This window comes from Callithrix jacchus, chromosome 10 (assembly GCF_049354715.1).
Source record: "Callithrix jacchus isolate 240 chromosome 10, calJac240_pri, whole genome shotgun sequence".
NCBI classification, from domain to species: Eukaryota; Metazoa; Chordata; class Mammalia; order Primates; family Cebidae; genus Callithrix; species Callithrix jacchus.
Window position 1 is genome coordinate 75,531,566 of NC_133511.1, and position 15,422 is coordinate 75,546,987.

Genomic DNA, 15,422 nt, shown 5'->3' on the forward strand with positions numbered 1-15,422 from the left:
TTTATTGTTTTCTCCTAACTGTTCAGATTTGGTCTAGGATTGGAGAGAAGAGGCACTGAGCTTGGTGACTTAATCAGACCGTAGTTAGTTAGCAACAGTTATTATCCTAGGATGCCATTGCTGGAAGAACCCTTCCAGAACATCTGGCGCAACCGTACTCTTTTTATACAGGATAATGTGAAGCCCAAAGAGATCAAATGACCATTGTGAACAGATATTAATTCAACAGCTGCAATCAAGGGAACACATTTCTAGGCTTGACGTTCTTTTAAACGGTCCATCTATTCTGATTTGTAAAATGGGTGGAGTGATTTGCTGGAGTCGGCCCAAACCTCCTATTTTGCAAGCACAGAAACACTACAGAGAGGCATTACCCAGGTCAAACCCTTCCTAAGATGTGAACTGAACAACAGCTAGGGGTTAGGAAGAAAAATGCTGCCTGATCCTGATTTCTAAACTGCCCTTAAACCTCGTCTCTGTGTCCCTAGAGCCCAAGATAGAGTATGCATGAAAAAACTTTTGCGAAATGAACAAACTTCCCTTGAGGTCCTTCCCTGCCCCTTCCCGCCGCCTTGCATCTCCCCGACTTGGGATTGCGCTAGCGTTTGAGCCCGTCCGGGGACTTTCCCGGGTCTTCTTCGGCCTCCTCAGTGACAACGTACCCAGGACAGGAACAGGGCTCCCTTTTTCACTGCGGGGCGCTGGGAGGGGTCGGGTAAGCTGCTCACCTACTCTCTCGGGTTTTTCCCCAAGATAGGGGATCATTTGCGTGGGGCGTTGTACTCGAACACCCACAATGGTCCAAGCTGGTCTGGGAAACATTTGGGGGGATGTGTTTATCGTCCTGGCTGACACAGAGGGCCAGGCATTCCTGCCACCAGGGGAGACTTAACCCGCAGAATCCAAGCTTCGGCTGCGGTGTGCGCCCTCCAGATCCGCGCCGGCAGCAGGGCGGGGCCTGGCGGGGCGGGGCCTGGCGGGGGCGGGACCTGGCGGGTCAGGTGACTGCGCGGCGGGCGGTGGCTGTGGAGGCTAAGGGGTGTCCGAGGCGCGGAGGGGCTGGCTGGGCTGGAGGGGCTGGCGGGGCAGCAGGGCAGCAGGGCAGCGACCATGGGGAGCCTGAAGGACGAGCTGCTCAAAGCCATCTGGCACGCCTTCACTGCACTCGACCACGACCACAGCGGCAAAGTCTCCAAGTCGCAGCTCAAGGTGGGCGCCTCCTGTCCCGACCCCTCGCCCGATCCTCCCTGGCGCGCTCTGCACTTCCCTGGTGGAAGCCGGACCTGGCGGGCCTTGACCGCAGGGAGGGGCGGGCCGGAATGCTCCCCGGAGGCCCACTTGGGGCGGAGTGGGCTGAGACTGGGATTTGGTGTTTAATGCCTCCGCCTTGCCTTCGGGTCATGCCCTCGGCTGGAGGCGTTAGTTCCTGCTGGGTTCCCGGGGACTGGGATGGGTGGAGGGCCTAAGGCTGGGATGAAGTCTGTGAGGCGAAAGTGTGGTTCCTTGGCGCTGGAGAAGCGGGGGTAGGGGGGCAGAAAGTGGATTCTGAGGCGGCGATGGGAAGCTCCCTTACACAGCCTTCCCAGAATTTTCTTCTTACTCGCGGAGAAGTAGGGACTTGCCCAAGGTCGCTGGGCTGAACCTTCTGCAGCCCACAGCCCATCACCGGCACAGTCCTCAAAATGGTCAGCTGCCCCGGAAGCGCCTAGGCAGTCCGGAGACGGCAGAAATGCCCCAAAGTCCGGCCTCCAGCGTCCTCCTACTTTGGGAGGCTTTCGGACTTGGGAAGACCTCCCGCCCACCATCTTTAGGTCTGGAACTAGTGAACAGGGTGTGCTGTGTCCAATAGGGACCTTAGTTTCGGGTGAGGAGCGCTGATCTTTCTGGCACCCTGCAAAAGCAGTCACTTTTGCAGAGTCGTTATTGTGACCGCTGAGAGAGACTCCAGAGTATAAGCTATAAATAAAAGGATGTTTGTAAATTGAGTAACCCCAAGCAGGGAAATTGGCACTCAGCCAGGAGAAATTGGCAGCTTCTTCAAAGTAGAAAATACAGAAACAGACAAGAAGAGCCATTCATAGACATTTAAAAATATACACATTTTAGATCTAAATGTCCAGTTTTCTTAGCCCCTTCTCGGAATGAATTCTTAAGATTGGATTTGTTTTGTATATTTTTGTAGAGTAATCAGATTCTTGTGAGTAGTGGCTTTTATGCCAACAGGACTTAGCATTCTCTTTGTGTTCCTTTTTCTTCTCCTCTCTTTTTCTCACTGATAGAATCATAGTCTGGAAGGGTCCATGGAGATCATCCACTTAATTTTTATTTTACTTTATGTTAAATTAACATACAGTAAAATTGACTTTTGGTGTACAATTCTATGTATTTCAACACATGTATAGATTTATATAACTATCACCACAACCATGGCTTTCTCAGTTCTGTCATCCTAAAAATATCCATGTTGCTTTATCTCCACCCCTAACTGTTGGCAACCATTGCTCTCTTCTAATTGCTATGGTTTTACCTTCTCCTTTTCTGTAAATGAGTCATATAGTTTGTAACTGTTTGAGACTGATTTCTTTTACTCAGCATAATGCTTTAGAGATTAATCCATTTTGTTGTGCATGCCAATAATTTTTTAAATTGCTAAGTTATATTCCATTGTATGTATGTATGGTAGTTTTTAGCTATTCATCCTTGAGAATTTGTGTTATTTCCAGTTTGGGGGAATTATGTGTAGAGCTACATTTTACTTTTATTTTTACTTTTAACTTACCTATGCCATTTTATTTAAAGTAAGATTTTTTATTTTTTTTGAGACGGAGTTTTGCTGTTGTTACCCAGACTGTAGTGCAATGGCACAATCTCGGCTCACCGCAACCTCCGCCTCCTGTGTTCAAGCAATTCTCTTGCCTCAGCCTCCCGAGTAGCTGGGACTACAGGCGCGCGCACCACCATGCCCAGCTAATTTTTGTATTTTTTTAGTAGAGAAGGGGTTTCACCTTGTTGACCAGGATGGTCTCGATCTCTTGACTTCCTGATCCACCCGCCTCGGCCTCCCAAAGTGCTGGGATTATAGGCGCGAGCCACTGCGCCCGGCCCTAAAGTAAGATTTTAATAAATAGCATGTAGTTGGGTCTTTTTTTTTTTAATTGATTCTGACAATCTCTATCTTTTAATTAGCATATTTTAGGCCATTTACATTTAATATAATTATTAATATGGTTTATTATAATTTGGTTTCTGTGGGGTTTTTTTGGTCCTCTCCTTTTCTTCCATGTTTAGTTTTTTTTTTTTTTTTTTTTTTTTTGATACACAGTCTTGCTCCATTGCCCAGGCTGGAGTGCAGTGGTGTGATTTGGGCTCACTGCAACCTCTGCCTCCTGGGTTCAAGCAATTCTCACGCCTCCCAAGTAGCTGCAATTGCAGGTTTGTGTCACCATGCCTGGCTTTTTTTTTTTTTTTTTTTAGTAAAAGTGGAGTTTCACCTTGTTGGTCTGGCTGGTCTTAAACTCCTGGGCTTGGATGATCTGCCTGCGTTGGCCTCACATAGTGCTAGGATTACAAGTGTGACCCACTGTGTCCAGCCAGTATTCCATTTTAATAGTGAGTTTTTTACTATATTTCTTTGTGTAGGTTTTTTTTTAGTACTTGCTGTAGGAGTTAAAATATCCATCCTTAACTTTTCATAGTGTACTTAGAGTTCATATTTTACTACTTTAAGAAGAATATATAAAACTTATCACCATATAGGTCCCTTTACCCTCACTGCTTTATGTTGTAATTCTCATATTTATTAATCTACACACTGAAATCCCCATCAGACAATATTACATTTTTTGCTTTCAACCATCATTTTTCTTTTAAAGATCTTAAGAGGAGAATAAAAGTTTATTCCTTTTTTCCAGGTATTCCCAGATTACCTCTTGATTTTTTTTTTTTTTTTTTGAGATGAAGTCTCACACTGTCACCCAGGCTGGAGTGCAGTGGTGCAATCTCAGTTCACTGCAACCTCTGCCTCCCGGGTTCAAGGGATTCTTTGCCTCAGCCTCCTGAGTAGTTGGGACTACAGGCGTGTGCCACCACTCCCAGCTAATTTTTGTATCTTTAGTAGAGACTAGGTTTCACCATATTGGCCAGGCTGGTCTCAAACTGACCTTGTGATCTGCCCGCCTTGGCCTCCCAGAAGTGCTGGGATTACAGGCATGAGCCACCGCACCTGGCCTACCTCTTAATTTTATAGATATGATAGATGAGATATGTAGTGATTTGCCCAAAGTCATAGTTTTAAGTAGTAGCCAAAACTTTTTAGCTACTGCCAAGTGTGAGCCAAGATTTTCACACTTTTGTGTGTGTGTATGTGTGTGTGTAAGACAGGGTCTCACTCTGTCACCCAGGCTGGAGTGCACTGGTGCTATCTCAGCTCTCTGTAGCCTCTGCTTTTCAGCTCACGTGATCTTCCAGCCTCAGTCTCTCAAGTAGCTAGGCTCACAGGCGTGAACCATCACGCTCAGTTCATTTTTGTATTTTTTTGTAGAGATAGGATTTTGTCATGTTGCCCAGGTTGATGTTGAACTCCTGAGCTCAAAGCCAGCTGCCCACCTCGGTCTCCTAAAGTGCTAGGATTCAGATATGAGCCACCTCATCCAACTGACTCTTTATAATTCTTTTTTTTTAAAGACAAGATCTTTTTCTGTCACCAAGGCTGGAGTGCGGTGGTGTGTTCTTGGCTCAGTGCAACCACCTCGCCTCCCAGGTTCAAGCAATTCTCCGGCCTCAGCCTCCCAAGTAGCTGGGATTATAGGTGCCCTCTACCATGCCTGGCTAATATTTGTATTTTTAGTAGAAATGGGGTTTCACCATGTTGGCTGGGGTGGTCTTGAACTTCTGACATCAGGTGATCCATCTGCCTCGGCTTCTCAAAGTTCTGGGATTACAGCCGTGAGCCATGCCTGGCCTGTTTCCACACTTTAAAGCCAGTGGCTTCTTTATTTTCTTCTTTTTCAGTTGATGGCATAAAGGAGATTTTTTTGGATTACTTTGATTATGCTTTATTCACAATTGTTTTTATGGCTGCTTGTAGGAAAAGCGTCAGAGCATTCTTGACAGCAGGCTTGGCAGGAAGTTTTAAATCCCAGTTCATAGATTTCACCCATAATATGTTGATAATGCAACTGTGCAATTGTATTTTGTCTCTCTTGTCTATATGAGACTTTGGGGTTGGTTCGGTTCTGTTCATCTTGCCCGTGTTTGTAGAATTGAAAATATTTAAACATTTTTATTTAGGTCTCTTTTTGTGTTTGACCCCAGTTCTGTGTTCTGTTAGCTAGGAGTAGAGTTTTTGCCTTAATTTGTTGATTGATTGATTCATATGTAACCTGTATGTCTACTATGTGTAAGGTCCCATACTGATTTAATAAGAAGGTTGGTATTTTTAGGCTTTTAAGAGCTAATATCTCCTTGGAGCACCTATCAAATAATTGATTTGTTAAACAGCAGACTAATAATTATATATCCAAAATGATTAAAATGTATTGCTTTGGAAAGCTATTTGGGTGTTCTGAAATATTTTTGATACTTGCCTTTTTGAGTTACCTTCACAACTTTGGACACAGAAAATGGTTACATTCACTGGATGAGGGATATGATAGTGAAAGGCAAGGGAAAAGGAAACAAATATGAATCTTTGCCTTCAAAGAGTTTAAATTTTGGTCGGCAAATTAAGAGACTAAACAACCATTAAGGAAGGGACTCTCTCTACAGATAGAGATTATATTACTCAGACGATTACTGTATCCTTACAAAACATAAAGTCTGGTGGTGAAGATAAGAAACACAGAAATACTGGGTAGAAGATACCGAGTGTGACAGAAGATATGGGGCCATGAGATTTTAGAAAAGGCAATTTCTTCTCACTGGTGTGATTGCTTCATGAAAAAAGCTTCTTTGAAATGAACTCTGAAGGAAGCTAGGTTGTGATTATGTAGGAATGGGGGAAGATTAAGCCCCTTCTATTAATTAATTACTTAATTTTTTGAGATGGAGACTTGCTCTGTTGCCCAGGGTGGAGTGCAGTGGTTCTGCCTCCCTGGTTCAAGCAGTTTTTCTGTTTCAGCCTCCCAAGTGGCTGGGACTACAGGTGCACGCCACCATGTCGAGCTAATTTTTGTATTTTTAGTGGAGACAGAGTTTTACCACGTTGGCCAGGCTGGTCTCGAACTCCTGACCTCAAGTGATCCACCTGCCTCGGCCTCCCAAAATGCTGGGATTATAGGTGTGAGCCACACCGTGCTTGGCCTAATTTATTTATTTGTTTGATAGATATTTATTGATTGCTGTTATCCCTAGGGAACACTGTGAACTGCAAGAGATAGGAATGAATCAGGTATTTATGGGGACTTCTTCATAACTTATTTTGATTGGAGTGTAGAACATACATGTGTGTGTTCCTGTGTGAGTATGAGAGGGTTATTGATGGTGATAAAGCTGTAGATACGGGTTGGGGTTAATGCATAGAAAGCTTTGATTGCCAGAAAAATTAGGTGAATGCCAGGGGCCCTCCAAGTTTTCAGAGGGTGAAGAGTTGTGATCAGAATTGCACTTGAGAAAGTTACTTGCCAGGCATGGTGGCTCACGCCTGTAATCCCAGCACTTTGGGGAGGCCAAGGTGAGTGGATCACCTGAGGTCAGGAGTTTGAGACCAGCCTGGTCAAGATGGCGAAAGCCCATCTCTATTAAAAATATAAGAATTAGCTGCGTGTGGTAGTGCGCACCTGGAATCCCGGCTACTTGGGAGTTGAGGCAGGAGAATCACTTGAACCTGGGAGGTGGAGGTTGCAGTAAGCTGATGTCATGCTATTGCACTCCAGCCTGGGTGACATAGCTGGCTAGAGTGAATTGGGCCGATAAAAGTTAGCAATAGCCCAGATAAGAGTTAATAGGGGCTAGAGACAGTGAAGATGGACAAGAGGGAAATGGTGGGTTAAGGTATGAGACTTGACTCATGGTGGGTGGGAGGAGGGAGGACAAGAAAGGACAGATTCAGAAATGTCTCAAATGTTAACTACAGTTGACCAAATATATAGTAGTGGTTTTTATTTTTTTATAATGATTTTTAGTAGAAGTGGTTTTTAATAGAAATGGAAAAGCCATGAGATGGAGCTATTTATGAAATGATACAGTTTTGAACATTAAAAGTTTTGTTTTATTTTTTTTTGAGGTTCTTGATAGGTGTATGTTCAGCTGGAGATGATATTACTGGGAAGTGTGGGGCTGTCAGTAAGGAATTTGGTAGTTGAAGCTTGGAAAAAGGGGAGCAAAGAGCCATTGACAGTCTTGGGGAATGGCTATAGTAGATGATGAGAGGAACAAGTGAAGCAGAGGACCAGAAATCAGAGATAAGAATCCCTTTGGGGCAACTTTGGAGCTGAGGGAGAAGAGTTTTAAGGAAAACATAGTCTTTTATCTTTGAGAGTTAATTTATTATTATTTTTGTTTTTTGCATATATAGGAGATTGTAAAGTAATCAGATTGGTTCTTTCAATATCTCATAAACTACATATTTCTTCTCTAAAGAGAAGTTATAAAAAGTTTGGAATATTGACATCATCTTTGGAATAAATATGTTTTTTGCTTATTTCTTAAAATTTAATTAATTAATTTTGAGGCAGGATCTCATTCTGTTGCTCAGTCTGGAGTGCAGTGGCACTATCATAGCTCACCATACCCATGACGTCCTTGCTGAAGTGATTCTTTCACCTCAGCCTCTGGAGTAGCTGGGACTACAGGTGTACGCCGCCACAACTGGCTAATTTTTTTTTTTTAGTTTTGTAGACACAGGGTCAGTCTCACTATTACTGCTTAGGCTGGTCTCAAACTCCTGGCTTAAGCAATCCTCCCACCTACAAGCATTAGGATTACAGATGTGAGCCACCACATCTGGTGCATATTTTTCATTTTTAAGAAGATTACTTTGTAGAATGGTATTCATTTAGATAAGTGTGCTTGAGTCATTGCTATAATTAGTAAATATTGGCCTTGAGGACCCCCAGTATAGTACAGACAAAACTTATTTATATATGTAAGTTTTAACAAATAGCATATTATTAAGCAAATGAAAAATTATCCAAAAAATTTTGAAGCAAAATCCAAAGAAAAAGTGACAACATAATTAGATTTTTTTTTTTTTTTTGAGATGGAGTCTCACACTATCGCCTGGGCTGGAGTGTAGTGGCACAATCTTGGCTCACTGCAACCTCTGCCTCCCAGGTTCAAGGGATTTTCCTGCCTTAGCCTCCGAAGTAGCTAGGATTACAGGCACCCGCCACCACGCCCAGCTAATTTTTTGTGTTTTTGGTAGAGATGGGATTTGACTATGTCGGCCAGGCTGGTCTCAAAACTCCACACCTTGTGATACACCTGCCTCAAGCTCCCAAAGTGCTGGGATTACAGGCATGCGCCACTGGGCCTGGCCTAGATATCATTTTAATATTATGTGAGTGGAAACAACAAACAGTTTTTCCTGTGCTCTCACACCACAATAACAATCAACACAGAAGGTTTCTGGTGACCAGCTGTGTGGAAGTTTCTCCCCACACTCCAACTAAGCAATCAGTTCTGCAGTGGACACCAGCTGGGTATCCGCCAGTTCAATTGCACCGTTCTCTACCTAGAGACAGTGTCAGATCCCACAAGTTGAGGGCTCAGTCTGACAAGACTTCCCCTATCCTTCCTACCAGTTGCAGATCTGGGCCTCTGGAACTTCTGATGGACCCGCTTTAAGTTGGGGTCTCCATGACCCCATAACTGGGTTCAATTACTTTGTTAGAGTGGCTCATGGAACTCAGGGCGATGTGTTTACTGATTTATTATAGAAGATTTGTGTTTGTTTCTTTTCAGAGATGGGGTTTCACCATGTTGGTCAGGCTGGTCTCGAACTCCTGACCTTGTGATCCACCCGCCTCAGCCTCCCAAAGTGCTGGGATTGCAGGCGTGAGCCACTGTGTCCAGCTGTAGAAGATGTTTTAAAGGATACAAATAAACAGCCAGATGAAGAGAGACACAGAGTGAGGAACTGCTGTCCTCATAGAGTTGGGGTACACGGCCCTCCTGGTACATTAATGAGTTCTCATTAACCTTCCTGTAAGCTTCCACATGTTCAGCTCTCTGGAAGCTCCTCAAACCCTGTCCTCTTGGGCCTTTTATGGAGACTTCATTGGACAGTTATGATTAATGTACGAACAACCATGATTAGACAAAAAGGGTATGATCTAATATTAATAGACTGAGCGGGAAAATCATCAAAGGATTGTCTGTTCAGATTCTTCTTGGTCCCTCTGTGCAGCCTTCATTCCACCAGGGTATGAGGCAGGACCTCTTCTGAAATGAAGGTCTTGTGGCCTGTAATTAGACAAGGAAGGTCAGAGATTGTCTTTATGGCCAGCCCCAAGATAGAAAGGTTGGGGGAGATGATATTGTATTTTTAGTTTTTAAGGCCTGCCTTGGGGAGAAAAAGGAGCAGGCGAAAAAAGGGCAGAAGGTCAGAGAGAGAGAGAGAGAGAGAGAGAAATCTGTTTTCTTTTTTCTTTTTCTTTTCCTTTTTTTTGAGACAGAGTCTCATCTGTTGCCAGGCGCCAGGCTGGAGTGCAGTGGTGAGATCTCGGCTCACTGCAATCTCCCCACTCCTGGGTTCAAGCAGTTCTCCTGCCTCAGCCTCCTGAGTAGCTGGGACTACAGGCACATGCCACCATGCCCAGCTAATTTTTGTATTTTTTAGTAGAGATGGGGTTTCACCATGTTGGCCAGGATGGTCTCAATCTCTTGACCTCAGGATCCTCCTACTTTGGCCTACCAAAGTGCTGGGATTATAGGCGTGAGCCACTGTACTTGGCCTCTTTTTTCTTTTCTTGTTTTTGAGATGGAATCTCACTCTGTCACCTAGGCTGGTGTGCAATGGCATGATCTTGGCTCCCTACAAGCTCTGCCTTCTGGGTTCAAGTGATTCTCCTACCACAGCCTCCCAAGTAGCTGGTATTACAGTTGTGCACCACCACACCTGGCTAATTTTTGTATTTTTTAGTGGAGACGGGGTTTCACCATGTTGGCCAGGCTGGTCTCAAACTCCTGACCTCAGGTGATCCACGTACCTTGGCCTCCCAAAGTGCTGAGATTACAAGCGTGAGCCACCGTGCCTGGCCGAGATTCTGTTTTCTGTGACCTGCTTCTGAGGCCTAAAGCACCCCAGCATTATAACAAGGGCTATGGCGTTATGAGCCAGGGACCATGGATGTAAACCTATATATCTCTCTCTGTCATAATATCACATGTTGCAAATGTAGATTTTTGTCAAACTTATCAATAAAGTAGAACTATAGAACACATATTAAAAAAAAAAAGAACACTTGGGAAGCTGGGTGCAATGAATGGCTCATGACTATAATTCCAGAATTTTGGGAAGCTGAGACAGGAGGATTGCTTGAAGCCAGGAGTTTGAAACCAGCCTGGAAAATATAGTGAGACTTTGTCTCTACAAAAAATTTAAAAATTAGCTGGACGTGATGGTGGGCACATGTGGTCCCAGCTACTTGGGAGGAGGTTTCAGTAAGCTGAGATAGTGCCACTGTACTGTAGCCTTGGTGACAGAGCAAGACTTGGTTTCAAAAATAAATAAGTAAATTTGAAATAAAAAAATAGAAGCCACTTCTAGGCTGGGTGCAGTGGCTCAAGCCTGTAATACTAGCCCTTTTGGAGGTTGAGGCAAGTGGATCACTTGAGCCCAGGAGTTTGAGACCAACCTGTGCAAAATAGTGAAACCCTGTCTCTACACGAAATTTAAAAAGTTAGACAGGTATGGTGGCACATGCCTGTAGTCCAAGCTTCTCATGTAGCTGAGACAGGATATGGCTTGAGCCCAGAAGATAGAGGTTGCAGTGAACTATGATCGCGCTACTGTACTCCAGCCTGGGCAACAGAGCGAGACCTTGTATCTAAATAAATAAAAACCTCTTATGACTTACATAAGCTGCAATAGAAACAGATGTTTGGTGGTTGTCTAGTCACAGTAATGTTTTCTTGTTAAAACAACTAGCCATAAATAAGGTCATTGCAGGTCAGTAGTCTTCTTGAATCTTAATGCCCTCCTCCGAACACCACCCCCCTCCCACAAAAGGGAACCACTCCTGTCTGTTTCCCTTTCCTTAACTTGATTTTTTTCTCCCTCCTTCTCCCACATTCCCCATGGTCTCCTTGGGCATTTTCCTGGCAATCTGTGCACCTTCTGCAGGGGGAGCTCTGTCTCTCTGGCTCCAGTTGTAACATTTCTGACTCCCCACCTGAGTTGAGGTTACACAGGCTTTCAACCCTACACCCAGCCTGTGCACCTTCATAGAGTCATCAGCTCTGCTAACTTAATTTGCAATTGGATCGTTAGAAGGCAATTGATTGTTCTGTTGATTTGGTGTTACTTTTTCAGACTGTTGTTCAGACTGAACTACCAAAGAACCCTGACTGTTTTAAGCTTTTTCTTTCTTTTTCTTTTTTCTTTTTTTTTTTTTTGAAACGGAGTCTTGCTCTGTTACCCAGACTGGAGCACAATGGCAGGATCTCGGTTCACTACAACCTCTGCCTCCCGGATTCAAGCAATTCTCCTGCCTCAGCCTCCGGAGTAGCTGGGATTACAGGCGCCTGCCACCATGCCTGGCTAATTTTTGTATTTTTTAGTAGAGACAGGGTTTCACCATGTTGGTCAGGTTGGTATCGAACTCCTGACCTCAGGTGATCCACCTGCCTCTGCCTCCCAAAGTGCTGGGATTGAAAAGTGCTTGGCCTCCCAAAGTGCCACCATGCCCACCTGTTTTAAGCTTTTTCTAATTGTGTGGAGGTTTACTTGCTTTTCAGCTGCTGAAGTAGATAGCAGTAAGCTAATGGTGGGGAAACAGACTTCCAGAAACACATTTTCTACTTACTTTTAAACTTGTATTCATGAACAGTCCTTTCTTAGAACAAACCATATAGTTTAAGACTATTATTTGTTTTGATTGCAATTTTAGTATATTCTGTGTTAACTGATGGTAGACTGAAAACTGTATTGAGAGAGATGGAAACTTTTCTTTATATCTATAGGAAGGTGCTATGTGCATATAGGTAGCTGAGTAAATGTAGTTGAATTGAATGTTAGACATTTTTTCCACCATTTTTTCCCCTTGGTTTGGTTTTGGTGCTTTTCTTTTGTTTGTACAGTTTGTCCCTTGGTATCCTTGGGGGAGTGGTTCCAGGAATGCCTACAGATACCAAAATCCTAGGATGCTCAAGATTCTTATATAAAATGGCATAGTATTTGCATTTAACCTATGTATATCTTCCTGTATACTTTAAATTATCTCTGGATTACTTATAGTACCTAATGTAATATAAATGCTTTGTAAATAGTTAAGTTGTATTGTTTAGGGAATAATGACAGAAAGAAAAATTTGCCCCTGTTAAGTACAGATGCAATTTTTAGGGGGAATGTTTTCAGTCCACAGTTGCTTGAATACAGATGCAGAACCCAGGAATGTGGAGGACTTTCCCTCTTTCTTTCTTTCTCTTTCTTTCTCTCTCTCTCTCTTTCTTTCTTTCTCTCTCTCTCTCTCTTTTTTTAATGAGAGCTATTTGTATGTGGATTCTATACTCTAATAATAATATACCTTATTAATATGCCAGCTGAAGCAGACATTGTTACTTTTAAGTTATGATATAAATTTGCAGAAGTCATAATGGAAATAGGAATAGGGCGTATTATTTGAAGTAGGGGCAATAATTGTTTCTCCTCTACCGGCTAAAAAAAATTATCTTTAAATTATTATTATTATTATTATTTTTTTAAGATGGGGTTTCACCATGTTGGTCAAGCTGGTCTTGAACTCCCAACCTCAGGTGATCATCCACCTGCCCTGGCCTCCAAAGTGCTTGGATTACAGGCATGAGCCACCACGCCCGGCAATCTTTAAATTATTTAGAATTTCAGTGGTCTTGTTGAAAGATGCTAATTCCAGTGTTACTTAGAAATATGGTACATGCAATTCTAAGAAAATAAAAAAGGTTATTATTTAAACATTTATATTAAAAAGAAACTTTCTGAATATCTCATATACACACATATAAAATTTATAAAATTCAAAAGGGTATTTACAAAAGTGAAAAGTAAACCTCCCTCAACCCTTGGCCCACATTAGTTCCCTGCCCTGGAGGTAATCATTATTTCTAGTTTCTTCTATTCCTTTGAGAGATCAAAATGAAGTTTAAAATAATACCCTTATTGTTACAGCAAATGTTTTCCTCTTAAATATAGCAAAATCTAGTGATATTTTTGCAACCTCTGTTATAGCTTTACTTTGCAATTATGGTTACAGTGTGAATTACATGTCAGTGCTAGAAATGTCTTGAACACATTGGCTGTGCATTTTTATCCTGTTGTTTTTAGAAACACAGCCTTTTTTCTTTTTCTCTCTCTTTTTTTTTTTTTAAGACAGAGTCTTGCTCTGTTGCCTGACTGGAGTGCAGTAGCATGATCTTGGCTCACTGTAACCTCTGCTGCCCGGGTTCAAGCGATTCTCCTGCCTCAGCCTCCTGAGTAGCTGGAACTACAGGTGCATGCCACCACACCCAGCTAATTTTTTTGTATTTAGTAGAGATGGGGTTTTGCTATGTTGGCCAAGATGTCTTGATCTCCTGACCTCATGATCCTCCCATCTAGGCTTCCCAAAGTGCTGGGATTACAGGCGTGAGCCACTGCATCCAGCCTAGAAACACAGCTTTAAAAAAAAGTTTATTGTACATTTTTGAAGTAAAAGAACTTAAAACTCTGGTGTAGATCTAAATGAAAAAAATTTTAACAACTAACATTGGTAGTTTAAATCTTTATTATTTTCTCAATGATAAATTTTCTTTTTTTTAATTCGTTTTCTTTTTTTGTGTGTGTTTCAATGATAGATTTTCAACTAAAATCTTTGTTTAGTTTTTTTTATTTTTTGCCTCACATTGATTTAGATATCTTATGAATATTATCAGGTTTTCTGTTCCCATATAGACATTTAACCTAAAAAAAATTTTTTTCTTTTTCTCCTTTTTTTTTCTTAATAGCAAAATGCCGCTACACACATAACCTAAAAAATTTTAACCTTGCTAGTTACAAAGGTAATTCAGCCAGGCCAGTGGTCAGCTAAAAATATAAAGGAAGCAAATTACTGGATAGAGTTTTTATTGTGTGGAATACAGTATACAAACGTGGTTAATTCTTTTGTGACCTTGGCATGTATAGTATTCCTGCCCTAATCTTTTGTGTTACGGTTCTGTTAACCTCTATGGTGAAAGGTTCTGTTGAGGAACAGAAACAATCTAATTTTTAAAATGGGGTTGGAGATCAGAGTCTTGAGTGAGCCTGTTAAAGTGCTGGGATTATAGGCCTGAGCCACTGCACCCAGCCTAAAGTCTTTGTAAATATTTTTTATGTAGTATATCACCAAAATAGTAAAGACAGCTTTCTAAATAAAGACAAAATTACACATTTAGAAATCTTAAAATAGGATATTGAATGTTGGATTATTTCTAGTTTCTATTTCTTATTTGCTAGAAACTTTTCAGTGAGATAACCTGGACATTTTTGTGTTTGTTTTTATTTTTGGAAATACATGTACTTTTATCGAAAATAACATGCAAACTATGAAGTGCTTTTTTTTTTTTTTTTTTTTTTTTGGTATTTGACCTTCCGTCTTAATAGTCAGTACATTTCTGATATGACTCGGAGTTCTTAACCTCTGTGATCTCCATTTTGTATTTCCTTTGGGGTCTCACCATAGTCTCAGAGGTACATAGTAACAAAGCCAGAGACAGAAGAGGCTTTGGGCGACCTTCTCCCATGTACTCAGCTTGCCATCACTCAATAGGTATTTTTCATTCCTTCCCACTGTGAGAGTTATTATAAAATCTTAGTCCCCTGGGTGGTGATTATTAGCACATTAGCCTCCTTTGTCCCTCTTAGGGACGTCCCTGTTCCCATCCCACAACACAAGCCCAAGGTAGATCCTTGACTCAGCTTCCTTTTTCCTCCCCATGGCTGCATTTCATAAAACTGTTTTTCCTGCTCTACCTTCTGCTTTATTTCCTTCTTCTCATTCCACCTTTGTGTTCTTTTTTATTTTTAAACTCAAAATCTGTGTCTACTGGAAGCTGCAGTTCTCAGCGGTTGAAGGAGAGATATTTAAAAGGAAATCTGTATGTATACTTGAATTTCATATAAGAAGATCTTGTGGTTAGGGAGAGATTCTGCAATATTAGAAAAACTAATTTTTTCATCTTAAGACTCTTCTGTTTTCTATACCATTTGCTTCTTTAGGAATAATTAGCTTTACAACGTTTGATTTGAAGGAGGAGAATGGTATTAT

At 42.0% G+C, this 15,422-nt stretch overlaps 1 protein-coding gene across 2 annotated transcripts in view; it reads left to right on the forward strand.

Annotated features, from left to right (window-relative positions):
• The first annotated feature begins 1,027 nt into the window (after nt 1-1,027).
• The window catches only part of SWAP70 (switching B cell complex subunit SWAP70), a 99,343-nt gene continuing 84,948 nt past the window's right edge, over nt 1,028-15,422 (forward strand). For both annotated transcript variants that reach the window (XM_002755036.6, XM_035265747.3), the window contains exon 1: nt 1,028-1,209. In XM_002755036.6, the coding sequence (XP_002755082.4) occupies nt 1,111-1,209 (99 nt within the window). In that variant the 5' untranslated portion in view covers nt 1,028-1,110. The remainder of the gene's footprint in view (nt 1,210-15,422) is intronic.